This window comes from Haplochromis burtoni, unplaced genomic scaffold, assembly GCF_018398535.1.
Source record: "Haplochromis burtoni strain Fernald_Lab_line unplaced genomic scaffold, NCSU_Asbu1 Contig_267, whole genome shotgun sequence".
In the NCBI taxonomy this organism is placed as follows: Eukaryota; Metazoa; Chordata; class Actinopteri; order Cichliformes; family Cichlidae; genus Haplochromis; species Haplochromis burtoni.
Genome location: NW_024582628.1, coordinates 255,695 through 280,132, shown reverse-complemented (window position 1 = coordinate 280,132; position 24,438 = coordinate 255,695). Strand labels below are relative to the sequence as shown.

The 24,438-nt window shown below is 41.4% G+C and overlaps 2 protein-coding genes across 2 annotated transcripts in view; both read left to right on the top strand.

Annotated features, from left to right (window-relative positions):
• Positions 1-1,407: 1,407 nt before the first annotated feature.
• Positions 1,408-16,351, top strand: LOC102306661 (protein mono-ADP-ribosyltransferase PARP12). The gene is made up of 12 exons (XM_014339057.2): positions 1,408-2,640; positions 3,346-3,481; positions 4,739-5,420; positions 5,513-5,563; positions 5,651-5,777; positions 7,822-7,987; positions 9,316-9,436; positions 9,537-9,633; positions 11,532-11,607; positions 13,167-13,297; positions 13,537-13,688; positions 13,880-16,351. The coding sequence occupies exons 1-12, from the start codon at positions 2,285-2,287 to the stop codon at positions 14,650-14,652; spliced, it is 2,868 nt and encodes a 955-aa protein (XP_014194543.2). The 5' UTR covers positions 1,408-2,284; the 3' UTR covers positions 14,653-16,351.
• Positions 16,352-21,941: 5,590 nt separating this feature from the next.
• LOC102299925 (synapsin-3) overlaps positions 21,942-24,438 on the top strand; it is a 160,182-nt gene continuing 157,685 nt past the window's right edge. The window contains exons 1-2 of the mRNA XM_005939231.3: positions 21,942-22,159; positions 22,936-23,175. The gene's annotated coding sequence lies outside the window, so the exon portion shown is untranslated. The remainder of the gene's footprint in view (positions 22,160-22,935; positions 23,176-24,438) is intronic.

Here is a 24,438-nt window from a genome sequence, read left to right as displayed (position 1 = left end):
CTCATGTACCAGTACCGGCCCATGGCCCGGGGGTTGGGGACCGCTGCTCTAGTGCAGCACAAAGGTGATGCTGTGGTGGTTGTTAAACGTTCACTTCGCCCTGTTGTGCACAGTGCACCTCGTTCCATTTGCCAGTCTTTCTAGTTCATAGTCTGACTGTAAATGCAGAAAACAGTTGATAAAAAAAATAAATTTCTGTTTGAAGATGGTTTAAATGTTACATTGTGTATGTTTCCTTTCTCTTTAGCTCTTTTGCAGTCATAGCCCGCTTGTCAGTAGTACTTGGATTAGCTGTTATATATTTATAATGATTAGAAACAGATATAACAAAATACAAATACCCCATGCTACTAGTTTTGCTTTTTGTTATTGTTCTTGACACTGTGTGAGAGGGTACTTACAGCCAGGCAGGCTGTGCATGAGGAAACCCTGAAAGGGCCATAGAAGGGCATCAACCCAGCAGCAGGATCGCTATCTGCTGCTTTATTTTATTTATTTTAAATCATGCTTTTTATTTGTTCTTGTTTCTAATGTCTCTGTAAAGCACTTTGAATCACCTTGTTGTTGAATTGTGCTATACAAATAAACTTGCCTTGCCTTGCCTTTATGCAGAAAGTAATAGAAAGATCACTGCCAAAGCCTTACAGAATGGCATATTTATGTGCATGTTCCCGATGAAACTGTTAGGAACAGACTCCATGAGCATAGCTTGAGGTCCTGATGCCTTAAACAGCAGTCATGAGAGCTGCTGACTAACACGTGGAAGTCTGCGTTACCTTCCAAGGATATGCCTCCAAAGGCTCACCCTCTCCCAAAAAAGTCATACAGGATGTTTCAGGCTTCATAAAGTTTACCTCCAGATTCTTTACATGTGCTCACTGTAAACCTGTTCTACTATTAAAGCTATTATTCTTCTGAAATGTTCTATCAAAACAGATTTTTGTGTGTGTGCATGTTGGCAATCATTCAAATAAATAATTATTTAAGAGTTATCGAGACTGTTCACGTGTGTGGTTCTTGATTATGGCCCACTGTGGTTTACGTGGCCTAAATTATAGTCTGCATCAGGACATATGATGATCTGCACTTCCTTTTGGAGTCACAGTCGCAGGATAAAAAACTGCAAAACAAAAAAACCCTCTTTACTATATTTGTTAAAGAGCAAAAAGACGAAGGCGAACAAGCTTCAGCAATAAGCTGTGGGTTTACAAACCTTCTTTTTGCCCTCAAAAACCCTGAAAAAGAACAAATAAAGATTACAATAATATTTACAATAACAACATTCATATTTTCCCTCTGCTCAGGCGTTCCAACACCTTCAGTTAATGAGGAATACTTACTTCTAACTTAGATCTTATGAGATGAATCGTCATCATAATCATCGGTTTGCAAATTCTGGACACATTTTAATGATCACTAAATTGCTGTGATTTTTACTTTCCAACAATAATGAGTTAACACAACAAAACACAGCTAACTGCTGTTCTTGCATTTTAAAAAGTGAGCTTGTTGGCGAGCTGGATTGTAAAGGCGCCTGTCTCTAAAGTATTTTGGGTCAACTTCTGCTTTTTAAATGTGCTGTGGGCTATAAATAAAATAGATGTGACAGTCAACACGGTGCATGTATGAGGCACATTTTTTCATTTCCAAAAATAAATAAATAACACAGTTCAGTCGGTTACATGTTGAACTTGAAGAAGATAAAACAAGATATCGATCCTCCTGTGCTCGTATCAATCCGTTACCAGTATTAGTGTTGGTATGATACTCTTGATATTCACATTGTTCTGTCGTTCAGGTGTGCCACGAATCACCTCAGTTTTTCACTGTGTTCTGTGTAGCAGCTATGCAAACAAGAAGAGCAAAGATATTTTTGGACTTGTGATTGTTGTTAGTGCACAGCTGTGGAGCACAAGTATTTAGGTTCACCCTCCCCACCCCAGGCAGACATGCATGAGCTATTTAACCTGCAAACACACAGCCTGGCAGCTGATGGACAGTTAAGCTGCTAAAGACCCGAAAATTCACCCCAAAGGTTTAAAGGAGAGCAAAGCTAAAACAGGAGGTAATAGCTATGACTTCCTTTAGTCAGACTTTGAGCTTTCTGCTAATCAGCTCTACTGTGTTAATGTTACACTGTGTGCCGAGTACAAATGTCTTCCCTATATTCTTTCATGGACGCCCCCAAGTGGAAATCAGCAGCATTACAGCATCAGTCCAAGATAAAAATAGCTCAGTTTCGCTTTCCAATCGTCAGAAATGATACCGAAGATTTCCTCCTCCCATGAAACCAGCGGCCGCTGTCGTCAAACTGCGGTTTGGTCTCCCAGGTGGAAGGAAACGCAGGCAGAGCTCGGACACGATGGAGACGGAAATACTGAGAATGATCTGCGCCGGCCAAGGAGCAGTCAACACGGAGGATTTAGTGTATAATCTGTTTTCCGGAGATCCCACGAAGTTGTCGGAGATCATTTGTAACCGAGAGAAATTTGTTTCCTGTTGTCCAAACGGACAGCCGAAGGTGGTGGCCAGGACCCGCCTGAGACTTTGCAGAGTGAAAGACTGCCCGGGGACGTGCAGGGCTCTGCACCTGTGCAAAAACTTCCTCTTCAGCGGATTCTGTCAGTTCACTCAGCTCAGGTAAATATACTGGACTTAAAGTAAGAAAGGTGAGTCATGGCCCGAGTGAAACAGCCACCGTCTCTGTTCATCCAGGCCTTTTCTAGTAATGCTGAAAGTGGCTGCAAAATATTCCAGGGTTAAAGGCCCTGACTAGTGTCTCTGTTTACAGTCAGTGAATATGACACTGACGGTGCGTTCAGGTATTGTTGGGAAAATTCGACATTTTAAGCAGTTTGACGCAGATTTGTTAGGAAAGCTAACCTGAACAAATATCATCATGTGACTCGAAAGGCTAATAGGAAAAGTTCCTCTCTGTGCTTGCTTGTACCGACTTCTGAGTCTCAATAAAAACTTTATTTTTATTGTCGTATTTGTGTACAACCAAGTTACGGACCATTAAAGAGGCTAAAATGTCAAATAATTCGTAGTGCTTTTATTATTAGTAGTGTTTATTATTGTCGTCATATTAACTGGTTTTGAAGCCAGCTAAGCTTAGGGACAAATTCTCGGGTTTGGAAAAATATAAGAACACATATGTTGACAAACACGCAGTCAAAATTAATTTTTTATTGGTATCGGGCTGAATTTGGAAACAGACACACAGCATGTGTAAGTGTAATGATGAATTAATCCACGTTTGGCAGCACTTATCATGTTTGTGTGTGGCCCTAATCCTTCTCATGTCACAGTCATGACTCAGTTGTGTGGATTCTGTTACAACAGGAGGGGCTGCAGCTTCTCCCATGAGCTGACGTCTGAGCATAACCAAAGACTTCTGAGGGAGCATGAGCTGGAGAGCCTGAGCCGAGAGGAGCTGTGCACCCTGCTGCTGCAGAGTGACCACACACTCCTTCCTGCTGTGAGTCTTAACCTAACACACGATAAAAGCACCCTGACGAAATACTTTAGGTTGAACTCATCATCATTGTCATAACATCTTTTCACATCTGATTCTAATATGTTCATTTAAATTGTAACAGCTTGTTGATACTGTAGCAATAACAAACAGTACAGCTGACACCCACACAGTGTAATATAATATGCAATTCTTCACAAATTGGCAGTCAATGAGATGTTCTTAAAACTTAGAGGTAAAGTTGTTTGCCAGATGTGTATTGTTCTCCAATTTTAAAACACGTTTTCTGTCACGTTGGTGGCAAATCAGCTTTTTTATACATGTCAAAAAGTATATTAAAAGTTTTAAAACACATGTAATGTAATTGGTAAATAATCATTTCCTTTTGTTTGTTTGTTTGTTTGCAGTACTGTCCACAGTTTTCACGATATCTTTTTCAGATTTTGTGTGATGATAACAGCTGATTTAATTTAGATGAAAATTGGGTCGCGGTCAAAGTCGCATCTAAAAAATCAGTCAAAACTTTATATTACCCACAATTTTTTATGGATTATCTTTGAACTTTTTTTTTTTGGCCTGTCCCGTTTGGTTCTTTTGCCATCAGAATTGTTGTCTAAAGGCAAAGAAAGATGCCCAACAGATTTACTTTACCAAATGGACCATCCCAGCCTTGCCGTAATGGTCCATTTGATTCACCTTTTATTGTTTATTTTATTTTATTTTCACTTGCTAAATACGGGACAGATTTGACTGGGGAAAAGAAAGGGGAGATCATCTTTAAACTTGACAAAGATATACTAGGGTTTCGGGGGACATGAGTACCTAATTTGACCTTGACCTTTATTGTTTGTGCCCAAGGTCAAATTTCACCTTGGAAACAAAAGTCAAGAAACCATATCAAGTAATATATCATATGGAAGGGCATGGTGAGAGCGGTACAATACACTTTTTTATTTTTTTTTCTATACAATGCACTACAATGTTACAAAGCTGCCATAAAAAGCTGACCTCATCATTTTGCAAAAAGACTTCCTGTTTTATCCTGTTGTACAGACGTTTATGAATAAATGACCTAAGAAAACATTTTGAACAATTTATTGTGGCAATTAGAGTAAAACAAATTTAAACTGGTTAAAAAAAGTAGGATGTTGCAATGTTTATATCCATCATTTACATACAGTCAGTGATTGTATTCCATCTTTTACTTACAGTCCATGTATATAACCACGCTTTCCTTTCATTTTGTTCTGTCTCCACCAGATATGCTACGACTACAACAACGGTGATGGAGAGTTTGGCAGGTGTCAGGATGGTGATGGTTGCAAGAGGCTTCACATCTGCCAGAAGTACATCAGCCGTGAATGCAGCTGCTCGAGGAATCACAATTTTACTGCTCCACAGCCCATAAAAAATGTCCAAGAAAGAGGCGTACCTGGTGCCCTTCTGCCATCCTTGAAGGCTGTGTATGCAAATAAAGAGGCTTTGAGGCTGGCTGAGAATGGTCAACAACAGCGGAGAGGCAGAGGAAGAGGTGGTAGGGGTGCGACAGGCAGAAGGGGCAATAGGGGAAACAGAGGAAACCAGAGCAGCCGACCAGTGCAGAATCGAGCCTCCTCACTTACTGAGATGCTTGCTGGCACTCACATCTTCGATCTGTACACCAGTAATGGACTGAATGAAAGCGACGATGAAAACTCTTCCACCAGTGACATCTCCGCAGCCACCAGTGACAACGATGCGAGCAGTGAAAACGGTGAGACTCGAAGACGGAGACGCCGTCATGGAAGAAGTCAAGCAGCTGTCAGAGGGAGAGGCGGCAACAGGGGCACCAATAAGCAACCACTACCAAAAACTCGTTCATCAAGCAACATTAACGCTGCTGTCAGTGATGAAGCTGCTAAAGGTGGAGAATGGCAGAACAATAGACAGAGGCCTGTCAGAGGTAAACAACGGCTGAAAACACTTCTGATGTTTTCAGATGAACTAAAGCTGCTGTCTGAATGAAGCCTGTGAAATATCTCCTGTTTCTTTCAGATAAAACAGGGATCTGCATGTACTTCATTAAAGGTCACTGCAAACATGATGGTGAGAAAGTCATGGTTAGTAAGTGTTTGAGGCGTTAATGTAGTTCTTTCTTGACTTTGATCAGCTGTCTTTCTTCTTTCTTCTTAGATCGATGTTTTAAAGCTCATGACAAGATGCCGTACCGATGGCAGGTCCAAGATGGACACCAGTGGACTGATTTGCCCGATAATGAGACAATTGAGAGAGACTACTGTGACCCCAGTAACTCATACAGGTACTTACCAAGTTCTCACAGGACTCTCTGCAGTCCTGCAAAAGACAACGTGATAATCTGATAATCAAACACACTTGACTTTGTGATCATCACAGACTGTATAAAAGCAGAACTTTTGGCAGTTTACTGGTTCGGAGCATTCAGTTAGGTGTAGGGATGGGAATCGAGAACAGTTCCCAGTAGTGGCATTCCTTGGAATTGTTAGTCTGCTTGCCTATTGATTCTAATATTGGTTCCACCTGCACTTGAATCAACTGATTTCAGCTCATGTGTCTGAGGATGAAAGTAGTGGAGCGGTCCACAGCATGAGCACGGACATTACTTTTATTTTTGTTCCGCAAAAGAACAAGAGTGTGATGGTAAAGTGGAAACTGCATCCAGGATGGAAACAACTGCATTATCCCGCTAACACAACTTCAGCTCTTTGCAAGCACCAAGATAACAATGTTAGTCTTTTCTGCAGCTATGGGGCATATATGGTATCACTCTTGGCTGGAAGCTTAAACAATGGAAAAAACACAAACTTTGTCCAAAAACCTCTCATGTGTAACTGTTTTCCACTTTTTCTTTGGTCATTTTAGCCTTTTTGGCCAGGGTGAAGGGAGTATCTGCCATCAAACAAGAAGACAGCCGCATGTAGCTATGATGATGTTTGCTAGTTCACCTTACATGCATTAATGTAATAACGTGGTTAGCCTACTCAACGTAAATTACACACGAACAACATTAAGCTACTCACGCAGAGAAGAACGGCTGCTGCTGCATCATCATCCTCATCATTTCTGCTACACTGGCAGGGCTAGGGGCCAGGACTCTACCTCTTCGGGTTTTTGGGGGATGTTGCTAACTCCGGGTCCGATAACAGGCACCACACCCGCAGTAGATGTGCTCGGTGTGAGGTCTCGCAGCAAGCTATCAAATACGGCGCATTTCTCGGCTTTTAAAAAACGCTATGCGTCGCCAGGTGTTTCATCAGGATTCGAGGTGTTGACCTCCTTTGACAGTATCACAGTATCAGCTTAAAGCACTTGTTGCTGCTGAGTTTGCATCTTTTGCTGTGAAGTACAGCCAGACTTTTGACCGCTTCCCTTGGGCATTTTTAATCTGTAGCTCTGCTCTAAAAGAACGTACGTACCTGGCCCCGCCCACTATCCTCGGAAACGTAAAATGATTGGCTAGAATCTGAAGTGTGTGACATCTAAGGAAAAAAGCACCGAAATGTGCGCTGCTTTTAGGTCTGGTTACTACAGTTTATGTCAGAAGCGGTGTTACCTGATACCGGTATCCTTCCCTACTGAGGAGCAGTCAGGCTGCCAGCTCAGTTTCTGCCTGTATATGTTTCCAAAGTAGAATCACCGTGGTGATCGCTTTAACGTCTCTTTGTGCTGGTTTTCATCTTTGCTTTGTGTTCATACATAAATACTATGACAAAGATCATTTGTGTGTCCTCTTTAGAATAGGGTTTTGTGTTGGTGTGTGGGCCTGTAGAATAAGGTCTACATTGGTAACGGGTAATTCACTAGCTGGGCCCACGTCCTCATTTATATTTGACAGCATTTTCGTAGATAAAGGTGAATGGCTTTGACATGAATTGAGCTGCGGTTTGAGGAAGGCCTCGAAAGGGACTGACGGCGGCTCCGGGACCTGGCACATCCTGTACTAAACGTACTAAATACAAGTCAAGAAGTTAAAGAATTGAAAAGGGGATGGAGGGTGGGGCATGTAAACGAGAATGAACAGCTTGTAGGACTGGGGGAACCTATATGGATGAGAACTGGAAGGAGTGTGTTTGGAGGTGTGGTCCCACTCCTGAAGTTCTGATGCTTAATCTCCAATTATGAGACAAATTCATCCTAAAGTGAGACCCAATACAAACACAAACACAAGGACCTGGTTGTGGAAAGGAGACGATTTAGGTGATGATTCCACAGCCACAGGACACAATTCTTTATTTCTATTACTGTTTCCTTAATATCAACTTCTTTCAAACTCCACACACGTGTTAAAATGTTAACATTATGCCTTCTGTTTTGGGTGTCTGCAGTAGCACCAGTCCAGCCGTGCACTTTGACACGATGACCTGTGGATCGAACAAAGTACGTCGACTCTCGACAGAAAACTCCGTGATCGAGCCGACTTTCATCCACACCACCGAGTGGCTTTGGTACTGGCAGGATGAGTTTGGGAAGTGGAACATTTATTCCGCAGATGTGAGTAGCATCAGAATCCACTGTTCATCCACAGTGTTTTCAAAAGGTTGTTAGCACGTGAGTCAGTACTTTTGTTGTAAACATGATTTAAAAAAAACATTTGTAATGTGGAAAAAAGTCCCTCGAACTATGACCCTACAGGGTGTTTTCCCCCTCCAGGTGATCTCCACAAAGCATTTCAGTGCTTTTCAGCTTGTGTTTGTTTTGGCTTTAGCTTTAGCTCTCGTCAGGAGAGCTAAACATCTCGACAGCATTTTCAATGCTAACAAATTCTTAAAAACCAATTCTATAATACCTGCTCAGAACCATATCTAGGTGCTAGACTGCAAAAATAATGGAGCACTGAGCATGTAGGACCTTTACATAAAAGGTGCACACAAGCACCTTAGTGTCATCCACTGGGGTTTTTGACTATGTAAATGTGTAACTGTTTGCTAACACGTTCAATATATCAGCTTCGAAGTCAGTTCTCTGTTGTCACTCTCTGTTAAAATATCTTTAAAGTCATACTGCCTCAATAGATTTATTACATCAGAGGCTGTTATTAAAGCGTAAACTATCTGATTTTCTAATCAAAGGTTAAAGTCTTTGCTCTGGGTAATGCCACGTCATAGGACTGGTATAATTGTGAAACGCTTCTCAACAGATTGGGAGGTAGAAAACGGTGAACAAACATGGAAAAAATAGCTGCTCCAGAGTTTTATTGAAGATATCCACACTGACAGCATGCCTCAGCAAGAAAAGCTAGCGGAGCTGATCTGAGCTACAAATAGTCACTGAACCTCTATTTCACTGACCATTTTGGAGGTCACTGCATTGCTTCTGCTGCAATCACAACTATATTTTTCATATTTTTTTATCCTCTCTGTATTCTGTTGTTTAAGCTGCTGGACTTGCAGCTCATGATTAAAGTTTTAATCTCATCTATTACGGCTGTAAATCGAGGCTGCCACAGTCTGTGCATACAGCTCTGGTATCTCTGAGGAGAAATTAGCAGCTGAAGTAAACGGCTACATGTACCAGCTGTGCTCAGTTGATCATGTGAACTGAGCATGCTCATACTGGACTGTTGAGTTTAAAAAATAAATAAGTAAAGTTTGGAGTTCTTCAACTGTCAAAGTTAAAGTCTGTTAGGGTAACTCTACTGGAAAGAACATCAGACTTTCAAACGGCCTCAATGGTTTTCAGCCAAGCTAATTTGACAGTCGCTATCCTGGGATATTTATTAAATATTATAAATTAATTTCTCTTACCAATCGTTCGTTGCTCTTATGCCGATGCAGGTTTGTTTTCAGGTTAAAAACACAGTCACCTTTCTTGCTTTGCAGACTAGCGGACATAAAGCAGCAGACATCAACAGCACAAAGCTGGAGGAGAAGTTCCTGGCCAATGACAAAGACGTGGTGGAGTTCACTGCTGGCTCCCAGTCGTATTCACTCAGTTTCCAGGGTAAACAAAGAATATAGAAACTCTGTGTTGACTGATTTCTGCATGTTAAAATGTAAAACTGAGTTTCTCATTATCATTTAACTTTAAACTTCCCCCTCAGACATGATACAGACAAATAAACGCTATGGCACCAAAAGGTGTGTGTGCAGACGGCCACTGTTTGTCTCTGCTGCAGATGTCCTAACAAAGAAAGTCAGGTACGTCATCCCAAAAACAGCCCCAAGAAAGTTTTAAGACACCTTCACTTTGGTTTACATGTAGTGTTTTAAATGAGTCTGATAGACTTGTTAACTTGTTACCAACCAGTCTGTAGAGACCAGTGTGTCTGCCAGAATCTAACATGATTCCTGTTCAACACTTGATTGAGACGTTTAATTGTCATTAGCAATGTTACACGTACATGCAGTGAAACAGGACGCCTTCTGATTGTACATACAGAGAGATAGATGATGCAATACATGAGGGAAGAGGAGGAAAAGAAGAAGAACTCGACCCAGATGGGAGAGCAGTTTGAGAACAGAAAGAAAAAAAACCCTCAGCACAATGAAGCACATGAATCCTCACAACTTACAACATAAAAAACACGTGACTTGCGACAGGGATGGGGGGGGGTATGGGGTAATGGAGAGAGCCAATGTAGACAACAGTCATCTGGTCCTGCAGCTGAAACCTGGCGCTGGACAGAGACCTGCCTGCCCGCATCAGGTGTAAGCGTCGAAGGCGTTTGGAGGGCGAGGTGTGTATGTATATCTGTGTCTGAGTACATGTGTATGTGTGCGTGTGTGTTTCCTGTATCCAAAGAGAGAGAGAGAGAGAGAGTGCGCTTTCACCTAGTTTTAAGCAAAAGTCAACAATCCCAAAGTCACTGCAGGCGACCTAGAGGAAGAATTCGGGAGAATTTGATGTTCCAGCTTTGGCCTTCGAGCTTCCAGCTGAGGGAAGGCCGCATGAAGACGGTGCTTGTTTGGGTTTGGTTTACCATACGTGCCAACATACTAGTGTTGCCAGGGCCTTAAGATTAGAGTGAAGCAAATTCACCATGTTTGTCCATTCAGTAGCAAGAATGTCAAAAAACAGGCAAGCACTAGACATTAAAAATGCTCCAGTCAGAGCTTGCTAAACGTAAGTTGCTTTTTTTTTTTTTTTTTTTTTTTGAATTTCCACAAATTTCATTTAAAAAATCCCAAACCGATTTTGTAGTAGTGCAGCTGTGAGTCTGGCTTCTACACTCTTGGATTTGTTTGGTTTATTCTGGTCTTCATGGCAGGTCCTGTCAGACTTGGTTGTTTCAGGTCTGTTGATGCACATTATACTGTATTGGAGTTTAACTCTGGACTTTGTCTGGACCACTGAAGGACAGACTTTCTGTACCCAGCAGCAACGCCTATGATGCAGCTCATTGCTGTGCAGAAATGTGAACCTTTATTTTGACCTAACTCAGCCCTGCCCGTCTCTGCAGCACAGAGCATGATGCTGCCAACACCGTGACATCACGTCGTGTTGTGAGAGCTGTGTGCCGAGGGAGCTATCTGGTGCTCTTTACTCAAAGTGGCTTCTTTCAAGCTTCTTTCTACCATAAAGACATAATTGATAAAACAGTGACACAGAGATATGATTCTAGACCCGTTCCCTGATCTAGACCTGGTGAGGCCTGTCGCCCTGGATGTTAAGAAAGAGTTCCTAAGATTTCATAGTTTGTTTGTTTGTTTGTTTGTTTGTTTGTTTGTTTGTTTGTTTTTTCTGATATTAGTATGAACTGTGGGGGTTATTACATGCTCAGGTGTGTGTCTTTCTTAACCGTATCCAGATCATCTCAGCAGTGGGTCCTATTTGTTCTTTTTTATGTAACAATTATAAAAAATTGAAAAACAAACAAAAACACCCCTAAAAATGACAAACATGAGCTCTTGCCATTATGGCATGTGATGGGAAAAATGTTTTGTTGATTTAAAATGAAATTTTAAAACATATGTAAAAAGTGAAGGTGTCTGTATATCGAAGAAACTTTTAATGGCATTTGTGTTACTTATGTTTTCAGATGTATTACACCCAAACCTTGTGTATTTAAAGTCATCCTAACCCTCTGTCTCTGCAGACGGCCCGTGGTTAAAGCATCTGCTCCAATACCAGACAACTGGGACAAGACACAGATCCCCGAAACAGGATATTCGGTATTGTGAAACCATAAAATATTACTTTTATGTCTCTGCTGTTTGAGCTCACACTCAAGTTTAGACATTTAAAAAAATAAAAATAATACAAAAAATAAATATGTGTGTGTGTGTGTGTGTGTGTGTGTGTGTGTGTGTGTGTGTGTGTGTGTGTGTGTGGGTGTGTGTTGTGTGTGCCATGTGTGTGTGTGTGTGTGTGGGGATGTGTGCTGTGTGTGGTGTGTGTGAGGTGTGTGTGTGTGTGTTAACATATTCCAAACATAGTAATGTAGATGTACAACTCAATGTTATGCTGTGTAATTTTCTAGTAAAAGGTGAACGCAATCATTTTTTTTAAAAATACAACACTATATTAAACAATTTAACACGCATACAAAATAACAAAAAAAAAAAGAGAGAAAAGGGATTAAATAAGACAACCGAACGACATAAAATAAAAACAGACAAGCTTTTATCTTAAAAACGTATTTTTAAGATCATATCTGATCTGTCATCCTTCCTCAGATAGAAACTTGATTCTGGCCTCATAGTATTTTACAATGTGGGTTCTTACGTTACACCATCCTGAATACTGGAAGTTCCAGTTATCCATTAAACCCTGGGAGTTTACATTCTCACAGACTTTATTGGGCGATCGTGGCTCAAGAGTTGGTAGTTCGTCGGTTTGAAGGTTGCCGGTTCGAGCCCCGGCTCCGACAGTCTCGGTCGTTGTGTCTTTAGGTGAGACACTTCACCCGTTGCCTACTGGTGGTGGTCAGAGGGCCCGGTGGCGCCAGTGTCCGGCAGCCTCGCCTCTGTCAGTGCGCCCCAGGGCAGCTGTGGCTACAATGTAGCTTGTCAGTGTGTGAATGTGTGTGTGAAGCGCTTTGGGGTCCATAGGGACTAAGTAAAGCACTATACAAATACAGGCCATTTGCCATTAATTACTGTAGTCCTCTCCATGTGGGCTTTCACTGTCTAAGAACTTTCCTCGGTACAGTTCCTGAATACTGAGCTCTCTATGTATTCTGAAACTGGTCACCCTCTAATGTATTTACCACCCTGTCATATATCAGTAAACATTATCCTTCCTTCTCATTTACGTTCTCATTGGCTGTTTCAGAGATTTGGAGAGTTTAACTTGGGACCCGGCTGTATTCACCGGGTCTTGTATTGTATTGTTGATTTAAGATAAAAACCATTTACTTTATTCAGTCACTGGTTCCCACATTGCTTCCTGTGCAGATGACACTTCAAGTGGAATTTCTACAGTAAGCAAAAGATTTTCCCAAATAATTTTTTTCTATGAACATATTTGGGGGAAAAAAGTAAAAAACAAAAAGACAAAAAAAAGCTAAGCTTAGAAATATATTTCCTATCGTTGAATTCAGAGTTTCCATTTCTGTGTTGTTCTTAGGACTAAAATGCCTTTTTTAACACTGTTGCTGGCCTTGTTTAAAAATAACATTATAGAATTTGTATTTGTACTCAGTATGAATTCTTTAGCTTCATGTCTAACTAAATGGAGAGGGGAAATGCTTGTGTCGAAAGATTGCAATATTTTTTTTGTTTTCTTACAGCGAATCTCCGTCCAGCGCACTTCAGATGAATTTAAGACGGTGGAAACTCATTTCTGTAAAACCATGAAAGGCTTTGATATTGTCAAAATTGAGAGGATTCAGAACAAAGCTCTTTGGGAAGTCTTTCAATGGTACGTATTGTCTTCTGCGGTCCACAGACTTCAGTAAACTCTGACTTCTTTTATCCATTTTCTGCCCCCTGCTGGTGATTTGAAAGAATACAGATTTAAGCTTCCTGCACTGGTGTCACTCCTCAGAGCCAGAGGCTGTGTTAATGTTTGTGTACACAGTCCAGGGTCAGCGTGCACACTTTCACGACATACAGACAAACCAGACTGACGTAAGATATTTGTATGTCTTCTATTTCAAGGCAAAAGAATCAGATGAAGACCAAAAACAAAGGGGGAAATGTGACTGAGAAAAAGCTTTTTCATGGCACTCACTCCAAATTTGTTGACACCATCTGCCACCACAACTTTGACTGGAGAATCTGCGGACTTAATGGAACGGCTTTTGGCAAAGGTGATTGGAAGAAATGTTCAAGCTGAAACAGTTAGTGATAAAAAAAAGCATGTTTTCATAAACCATACATTTTAAAAAAACAGAAGCTCCAAACTCACCAAACAGACATTTTTGTCAGCTGTGGTTGTGAGGAACGATGCTTGTGTTTTTGCCTGATAATCACAATGGTCTCTTTTGATGTCTAAACACAGGTAGTTACTTTGCCCGTGATGCCAAATACTCCCACAACTACACCGGTGACACTGACGGCAGAGACATGTTCATCTCACGGGTGCTGGTGGGAGACTTCACCAAAGGGTCCTCCGATTATCCCCGACCTCCTTCGAAGGACGGAGGGGACATAAACTTCTATGACAGCTGTGTTGACGATGTATTGAACCCCTCCATATATGTGGTGTTTGAGAAGCACCAGATCTACCCCGAGTACCTGATAAAGTACAAGACCACACACCCACTAGTTAGTACGTTGATGTACAGTGGTGGTGCATCAGCACCAAAGCCAGTGGCAGCACCAAAGCCAGTGGCAGCACCAAAGCCAGCTACCATATCGGCTTACCAACCTAGCATGATCTCCTCTGGATATAAAGCCAGTACCTCCGCTTCTTTTTACTCACCTAACACAACCTCTTCGCCCCACCAATCCAGCTCTGTGTTTTCTGGGTACCCATCTAGCTCGGCGTCTTCTGGGTACCCATCTAGCTCGGCGTCTTCTGGGTACCCATCTAGCTCGGCGTCTTCTGGGTACCCATCTAGCTCGGCGTCTTCTGGGTACCCATCTAGCTCGGCGTCTTCTGGGTACCCATCTAGCTCGGCGTCTTCTGGGTACCCATCTAGCTCGGCGTCTTCTGGGTACCAATACAGTACCTCGTACTCAAACATCAGAACAGTTAACCAGCCCAAACACGTCCCTCCATCTCCCTCAGCACCCCCAAAGAAAACATCCGATTCTTGTGTCATTGCTTAACATCAGTGGTGTAAAGGGGGTTGGTGGTGTTTTGCAATAATAATAATAATAATAGCATAAAAACAGACAGCAATGGTGGATCTTGAGCTCTAAAAGTGTTAATTGGAGCAACTGAGAAGAAAACAAATGAAGCCACAGATATTAATGAATTCCAGAAGAATATGTGATTTATTAGCTGCTGTTTATAATGAACAGATAACCAGTTTAGGATTAACTCACTTCTCAGTCAGCTGCTATTAAAGCAGCTTCACATGACTTTGAATGATGAGACTTTGGTTTGCTGAATAGGTAAGCGAGAGGCAGTGCAGAAGAAAGCTTCAGAACTGTTACATTTTCCCGTTACACTTCATAATTTCTTTTTGTTGTTGTTTTGATGCTTGAATTTTTCCACCTCGAACAAATGTAAAATGATTTTCTACAAATTGCCAGCATTTCCACACACTGTTTTTATGTGCAAATTGAAGATGCACGTAAACATGTGGCATGTTGGCACAATCACAATTGTTGAGGTGTTGTTTAAAGACACTACACTAACTTTTTTACAGAAAATAAAAAATAAACGGCAGCGGCGTGCGAGCCATATCAGAAGAAACACCTGAGTGCTTTCCTCGTGATTATCTCAGGAAGTTTTATACGTCATCCACATTTAGTGGTTACCATACGAACGCATCGTACTGTATCACGTAATGATGAAAAACACTGTGTCAGATTAGGCCATTAGTGTCACGAATTCTCGTAACAACTTAGTCAAGACACATGACGGACTGCGCGTTGGTGCCTGATGATAGCTTTGCTGCTTTAGACGATCTTTGTGATGTCAGCAGGAAGCTGGGCCCAACTTCTGGGAACACGGAAACAAACAGCGGCGCCGTGTGATAGTCACTGCTCCGTGTTTGGGAAAAACCTGAAAGAAAATGTTTAATGTTGTTTACAACTACGAGTGACAAACTCAGGAGTACAAAGCTACCTTGAGTCACTTTAAATATTGCTCTAGTGACTGGATGCCAGTATATCTCAGTGCTCACAGAGCAGGTGATCCATATAACATAAGGCTGTTGCAGAGGGCCGGGCTCAAATCTGACCCCACACCATTTGCACGCCTTCTCCCTCCTTTACTGTCCTATCATAAACAAACGCCCCCCATAAATGTTGTTCACTTACTGGATTTGCGTCTTTCAGTGAACATTAAAAAAATATAACTGGTTGAGAATCAACCCCAGCCACTGCAACCTCACTGTTTCCGAGTGATGGTGAGTGTTTTGGGGCGATATCCAAGCGTGGCCTGCTCATTCCATTTGTCTATAAGGTCTTTTTTTTTTTTTTTTTTTTAAATAAATCTTCCCGTAAGAAGATTAACGATTGTTTGGATATTGCATTTTGGCGATATCTCTGTAGGGTCCTGCTCAAAGCCTGCTTAACCGTGATTGGTTAATGCTCCTTGGGATTTCTCTTTAATCTTTCAAGTGATTTGAAAATAATTTATGATTAAAATGAAAAAAAATGTGACTTAATCTTTTACCAACCACTAGAAGGTAAAAAAACAGGCTATATTGATTATTTTATTGATAAAATGCAAATGAAAGGCTTGTAATGTGCATGGTGGGTGATTTGTTTAGGGTGTGATTATTGATCATTTCACCTGCTCAACATGAATAATCACTGTTTTCACAATTATTAAAGTAAAGCATGTTGCAGCACATTAGTGTGTGTTTGTTTGTTTGTTTGTTGCTGTCAGAGCTGCAGTTCGTTCTGTCTTTTTTTTTCTTCTGCGTGTCTCATAACTGACATAATAAATGCCACCAGCAGTCATTTTGGGGCTCTTAGTGAAATGAGGCAGGGCATGAAAAATGATCAATATGGCTGCCGGTGCTTCATCTGACACAAAACATTAGGCCTGTAAAGTAACCCGCTGTAGCACCCCCTCCTATCAGCGTACATGCACTAGCAACTGCCTTCTGTTATGTTTCCTATAAACTGCAGTGTGAATATGGGCATGTTTGGATGTTTCCACTGTAGCAACGAATGGTGGAAACAGACTTTTTGCACAATTACAAAGCTATTAAATCCAGGTCTTCTGTGATCTTAATGAAAGAAAAAGAAAAAAGTAATCGGCCTTGGTTAAAGATCGAAAACGGTGTCACACTGATTCTGATTAGGCCTCACTCCTGGGAATTAGCTTTGTGGAAGTGAAATTCACAACAAGGCAGATGTGATTTTGAAATGCAGAGATAAATATGCTCACTTGCTAATGAGCCGTTGGGCAGACAATTGTCGACAGAAACCCCCCCAAAAAAGCATCAGGAAAGGGGTTTACTGAGCTGAGAGAGCAAGGCATTTAAGTGCAGTTTCCTCTTTAAACTTCTAAACAGCAGAATGATTGTTTTCAAGTTTAAGTGTCGCCCTCTGGTGGCCATTAGGAAGACTGATTCTATTACATGTCATATCCATCTCACAGCTGACACATCCACATCATGGTGACATTTAAAACTTTCCTCTCTGTGCTTCCAAGTTGCAAAGCATAATGCTGACAAATGGCATTATGCTGTCCATCTTACATATACAGTCTATGCTTTATCTTCATATTTTAGATTTTCTGCCCACTTCTTTTTTCCTTTAGCCCGCCCCTTTTAGCACAAGTACCTGTTGAGGAGGCGGGGTCAAAATAGGGAGGCAGGTACACAAACAAACTGATAAAGCCACCAAGGCGTTATCAAACCAAATGCATTGTGTTTCCATATATATTTATTTTTAATGTATGTGGTCCTGTTTCATTTCCAAATAAATCTACATTATTTCAGCCTGTTTGCATTAATGATATCAAGTCCCCCATCAACCACCTGTGGTGATGGGGGACAAAGAAAAAGACAAAGAGCTCAGCCTCCACATTAGATTACAAAGACCCAATTCCCAGGGCGAAAATAAATTTGGCTGCCACTTCTGCTGCATCCATTTATCCACCACCCGTGCTTCATTATGCCTCTGCTGCCCATTAAGATAGAGCTGTCCTATGGGAAATGCAGCTGTGTCATGCAGGATGCAGAAAGCTCACCCAGCGACCGTAAATATCCACTGACATTAACCAGCTTGAGTGGGGCCCCTTCCTGTCTGACGTGTGCTTCGTGGCGGCTGCAGTCCTGCCCCTGGCTGTCATTTCCTGGACCTCCAGAGTCAGCTGCCAGGACCTTCCAGGCTTCGGCGTATCAGACAATCTGGTCTTTCCTGCAATGCACTGGCTTATGAATTAAATATGACTCCTTTCTGCTTTGTTTGCACGCGGCCCTCCCGGCGTGTGAGATGTTTATGTTTCTGCTGAGTCACAGTGGTTTAGCTCCAGCTGATGGAAGAATGCTATGGCAAAAACCGCAGGGGTGGGGGGGGGGCTATGAAAGCGAGTCAGATCTTTATTTCTGGCTGATGGCAGAAGTTTTTGTGGAGTATCATAGCTGCTTAAACTTAAATTGAAGGTGCAGGCAGCAGATCCATGCATGAGCAGCCTTAGTAGATGAATAAGGCACCTGTGGATCAGCTGACTGGTAATGGTGTCGATATACAGATATATTTAAAGTTACATAGTATATTTCTATGTTGTTAAAGATGCTTTATGTAGCAAGACTTCAGACATCTTTGTGGTGCAACAGTGTAATGTAAGTAAGTAATGTAAGGGGTTCAAAAGTCACCTAGGGAATTTATGTTTGAGATTTTAGAAAGCATCTTTTTATAGATTTTTTTAAAAGAACTCTTTGATTTATTAACAAATATCTAAAAAATAATGACAATTCCCCCTCAGCTCAGCTCTACTTGGTGGTCAGTGCTAATTAGGAAATGATTATCATGCTCTCATGCAAAATTAATATAGCTAGCCATTGGTAGTGAATCCCATCATGTTTGCAAGGTAATACTGGCATTAAGGTCATAGGACTTAGATCCCTCAAAGCTTTTCTGGCTTCATTTAGGTGCGATAATTAATAAAAAACAAAACAAAAACAAAAAAAAACACGTATCTACTTATCCCACAAGACCCCTGATGATGTACCTGATGATGTCATTCTGCCCTTTAGGGTGAAGCACAAGAAGCAACTGAGCAGTGGGAAATGTGGTCTTCCTACAATTCTGCATAATTCTCAGATGGTGGTAATACTCAGGTCTGCAGTTATTTTTTCACTTTCTGTGATGTTGTCATTTCCTAAAGAAAACCAATAAGGATGCTGTAGAGAAGATGTGTTGCATTACTTTTTTGGTGCTCAGCGGATTTAAACAACACATCTACAACTGTTTCCTCTACAAATGGCGCTTAAGAGAAAGGCACACATTAGAGAACAACTTGAAACGTGCTTGGAAGTTGTGCTGAGGACTTGGTCTGAGAATAGAGTCCATGTGTGAGTGGCCTGAGGGTTGATGGTCTGGAGGTGTGGGACCTGATTGACCCGAGACGCTACCAGTGGGCAGCGAGTCAAACGGGTGGTGGGTGGGGGTCACCTGTGATGGCCCTTGTTCTCCTCAGACAGGAGGATCTGGCGATGGCCTCCAGGGGTCACAGAGGGCAGCCAGTTATTTTTTGGCCAGTGTTAATTACCCTCTGCGCAGCCTTCCTGTTCTCATTGTGGCCCCTGCGTACCAAACATCCAGGCAGTAGGAGAGTCTCCACTGTGGAGTGATACAAGGCCAGCAGCAGCTTCCTGGCCTCCTGCATCAATTATAGATTACTTTTCTTAGAAAAAGAGTGAGAGCCACATTTTACATTGTAGCTCTAAAAAATAATCTGCTTTGCTTTTCATTTGGAGCGTAAAGGCCTTTACATACCTGAGGTGTAAAATGCAAATATTTCAAACGTTTAAAATATTTTTGGGACTCACCTATTCATAACGCAGCCGTTCATACTGACCGCGTAATTTCACTTGACACATTTGGTGCAAAAAGTAGTCGTGATACAGCTTTACAGCTACACCTTCCTTGGATCAAACCATGAAATTTGTCTCTACGCATGCCTTCTGGTGAGAATTGGATGAACCTAGAATTTCTGTTTCTTCCATTTCTCTGAACATGAGGACCAGCTCGTGATCGCTGTCAACTTCCTGTTTTTTATCATAGTGCATTTTTTGAGGATGAATTTTTTTAAAAAAGGCAACATGTTTGGCGTGTATATAGGTTACACAGTAAGTTTGGATCCGTGAAATCCAGAAATTCGTTGCAATTTTTCAAAATGCATTAAGTGTGTAAAATATTTACTAAAGATGTCTTTGCAGATGGAATTCTTTTTGTAATAGAAGTCACTATATGTCACCCCCTCCTGGCTATTAGAGAGAATGCAGGTTCAAGGCATTTCTTTTAAAAAAAAATATGTTATAGCCATCTTTTATATACAGTCTATACAAAACCCCTGTAGACATCCCTGTTAATTAATTTATTGCAGTAAATGCATATCATTTTAAGGCCTTTTCATACTTTCCACGAAAAGAAATAAAACTTAAAGAAAGTGAGTCTGAGGATTGAAAACAATGAACGCAGTGCTTCTCAGGTGTACTTCTTCGCCCTTTCCTGTTTAAGCCATCTTTTATACCAATCAGCATTCAGTCTTTGCATAGTTCAGTAGTTGTTCCTCTACAGCAGGGGTGACCAACTCAAGGCCTCGAGCGCCGGTGTCCTGCAGGTTTTAGATCTCACCCTGGGTCAACACACCTGAATCAAATGATTAGTTCATTACCAGGCCTCTGGAGAACTTCAAGACATGTTGAGGAGGTCATTTAGCCACTTAAATCAGCTGTGTTGGATCAAGGACACATCTAAAACCTGCAGGACTCCGGCCCTCGAGGCCTGGAGTTCCCGCAGGTTGACTTTATATCTAAAACAACACCGGTGAACGACGTCACAGCAGCTACATCCATGATTTATATACAGTCTGTGGTTCCACTATATGCACATTTTACTCATTTGCACGTCTGCTGGAGGTCTCTTAACCCCAAAATGTGATTGTAACTGTATTAAACAACTCACTTGGTCATTTTCCACAATCCACAGTTTCATTATACATCTAATCTGAACCCCCTGATGCTGCGCCGTCATGTCAATTTGTATTTGTGTTCAGCTGCTGTACAGATGTGTCCTGCTGTGAGCTGATGACAGCATTTGCACTGCACTTGGGGGATGCAGCCTCCTTCTCTCTTCTTGTCTGCAACAGCTGTTTCACTGATGGAAAACTGAGCCAGGGCAGCAATGGATTTATGGCCAAGAGCAGGCTGGATCATAAACTGTCACTGATACTACTAATGGATAAAAAAAAGTGAAACAGGCTTAAAATCGAAACAAAGCAGCATAAAATATACATACAAAAGCTGATTCATGTGTACATCTGTAAACAACCATCAACAGCTCGTGCTGAGAGCTTTACTGCAGTGCAACATAAAAAAGTGGCGTTAATTAGATCCCATTGCAACGTTTGTGACTGCGTTTGCATCCGGAGGGCTGGGAGATGGACCACTGCTTTTAATTAGAGTGTAATTAGCTCCAAAACAATCCTGGGATTTGTACATTCATTCACACTCTTACCCCTGAATTCATTAAAAGTTTTCTTAATCCAGCTCTGTGCCCGTGATGCTGCTGGCGTGCTCATTGAAGAGAGCGCAGAGTCATTATGAGGCAAGCATGCTGCATAACAAACTGATGAAACCTACTCTGATTGCATCAGCTTCTTCTGTTTTGACCCCAGTGAAACAAACTGGGCATCGTGTCTGCAGACAGGCGGCTATTAAAAATCATCAGTGACGTTATTACTGTCTGTTACATCAGTGAAAGCCAGGCGGTCCGCTTTTAATCCCTCTTTTTTTTTTTTTTTTTGCTGTCATCAAATATTTACTACTGCTGATATCAGCATCACCAATATCTTCCCACTGGTTTCTTCATTTATATTTTGTTGTGATGATGGTAAGTGGTGGTATGATGGGAGGCTACCTATCATCGAAGCATTAGTAGATGTTTTATTGGTCACTTGTGGGCAGCGTACATACCTGTAGACCAGAGGTGTCCAACTCCAGGCCTCGAGGGCCGGTGTCCTGCAGGTTTTAGATCTCACCCTGGGTCAACACACCTGAATCAAATGATTAGTTCATTGCCAGGCCTCTGGAGAGCTTCAGGACATGTTGAGGAGGTCATGTAGCCATTTAAATCAGCTGTGTTGGATCAAGGACACATCTTAAACATGCAGGACACCGGCCCTCGAAGCCTGGAGTTGGACACCTGTGCTGTAGACTTTGGTTGTGGCATGTTGAGCGCCTTAATTCTTTGTGTGCAGATTCAGTGAGGTGCTGGAATCATTCCTCAGAGATTTTAGTCCATGTTTACATGACAGCTCACAGTTGCAGCAGATTTGTCAGCTCGGCATCTGTAATTTGAATCTACTGTTCCACCACATCTCAATGGTGCTCAATTGGATTTAGATCTGGTGACTGTGGAGGCAATCTCAGTGCAGTGAACTTACTGTCATAAGTGCCTCTCTTGGATTAATACCACCGCAGTAAGATCAGTACTTTGTTTCTATCTTCCAAGTTCAGTTTGTAGCCCACTGAACATAGTCTGAACCTTTTAGTGCTGACTTTCATGTCTATTATATTTATAGCATAAGTCCTTTAAGTCCTTTAAAGACGGGCGCATTTAGATTGCAGGTCTCAGAAAAACCCAGTTTCAAAATTATTGTGGAAAGTAAAAAAGATGTAAAAGTGATTTAGTGTTCATTCAAATGTGTTCAGAATTTATGATTCATACACACTGCTCTCCCCTAGATAAGATGCCTTTTATAGGGTAAAATTATCAGTACTGGTATCAGAAATACTGAATTTACTTGGCATCTGATCGATATCAAAATCTGCAGTGTCATAGCGCTACATTACATTTCGGGGGCAAATGTTGCACTTTGTGTCTCTGTGTGTGTGTGCATGTGTGTCTCTGTGTGTGTGTTGCATTATTTCACGTAAGTTTAGCAATGAAATATTAGACAATTTAAGATTTTTGCAGACTGTCACCGTAACCATGGTGATTCTCTTTGTCAAAGTGTCCCTTTGCACATTCTCTATATGCGCTGACATCCTTTGTTATAACAAGCTTTAAGAGATCAACAAATACAGCAAACTGAATACATGGATCAGCAGGTTCATATTTTCTACATTAAATAAGCATTTCATGATTAATTTAAAAAAAAAAATCAAAAAATATTTAAAGGGATATTTGAATTAAACACACGAGAATTTTTTTAAATATAATTTTCTTTAATTTATTTTTCCATTTCATTTTAAGAAATAATTATCCGACCAATGAGCTTACAGGACCGACTGCGGTAATGAATACGCTACACCCCTCACGTTCCCAGCATGCATTGTGGAGAGAGAGTGAGAGAAAGAGAGTGAGGGGGACTTGGCTGGGAGGCTGAGGAGGACCGCGGACCTGAGCGCAAAAGAAGAAGAGGCAGCAGCATCAGTAGAAGAAGACGAAGGGTCATCGCCCGACACTTGCTGATAACTGACAATTGCCGCTCAGGTAAATTGTGCGTGTTTGCGCTTTCTGGTTCTCAGCATCATGCCCACGTTTCTGTTCCCAGCCTTTGTCGGGGTGTTTGTGCTTCCTGCTGCGGGTTCGTTCTGTTAGGAGAGAACAGCTGCTGCTTCACACAATGAAGCTTTTTTTTTCCTGGGCATTAATCATGTTTTATTGATTATTATCGCTCCGATGGAAAAATGTTTTTTGGCTACACGAGCGCAGCGTTTTGCTGTGTCAGACTCATTTGAATTGGCAGCTCGTGTGATATGGATCTGTGCAGGGATTCCCTCAGCCGTGTCTCTGCAGCCTGCAGTCCAGTCACTCCGCTGTAAGGGAGGGGAGGTGGGGCTATCCATGTCATGACTGTGACCAGGGGGTGGCCAGTCTAGTGCTGTGTTAAGGCAGATGTCAGGCTACATTAACTCGTGTGTGTGTGTGTGTGTGTGTGTGTGTGGTTCCCATTCAGAGACATGAAACTGATGGAGAAGAGCCTGTTTTAGTCCTAATTGAGCTGCTACTTGTCACTAATCTGGTTTAAAGTAAAAAGCTAACTTTTAGATTTTACTTTTTAAGGAATTTTAATTATTTTAGGTAATATCTTGATAATATTAAAAATCATATATATGCTTTTAACCCAATTTAAACCTGCAGTAACTATTTCGGCAGCAGAAACCAGCACAGTACAGAAAATTGACATTTTTATTTTGACTTCTTAGCATACAAATCAGAGCTGACCATGTGTGTGTATGATGACAGTACAGAATGTCACTGGCTGTATGAAAGCTTAATAAATTTAAATACATTTAAGAACATTAAAAAAAGATAAAGAGTTGCTGATTCGGAATCAAGTAAATATTGGCAATTGGTTGAAAAAGCTGATATTGGTCAGAAAAATACTTTAACATCATTTGTTTCTGGCCTTCTGGTCCAAGATTTACTCTATTTCTGTGTCTGTTAATTTAAACTAGGTGTAGTTTTTTAGCTGCTAAATGCTAGCCAGTTGCTAGCACAGGGGTGCTTGCGACCACCATCTTGATTACTAGCCTGTTGCTAAGGCTGTTTCTTTTTTTTTTCTTTTGAATACGCTTTATTGACAAAGCACAAAATACAGATATACAAATACAAAATAGCAAACACAATGTCAGGGGGTTCGTATAAAAAAAAACAAAATAGACACAGTCTATTAAAGAATCGCATGATATTGAACAGGGAACAAGTTTATGGTTTTGACAGCTTTTAGATTTTGAGAATGTTGTATGGTTT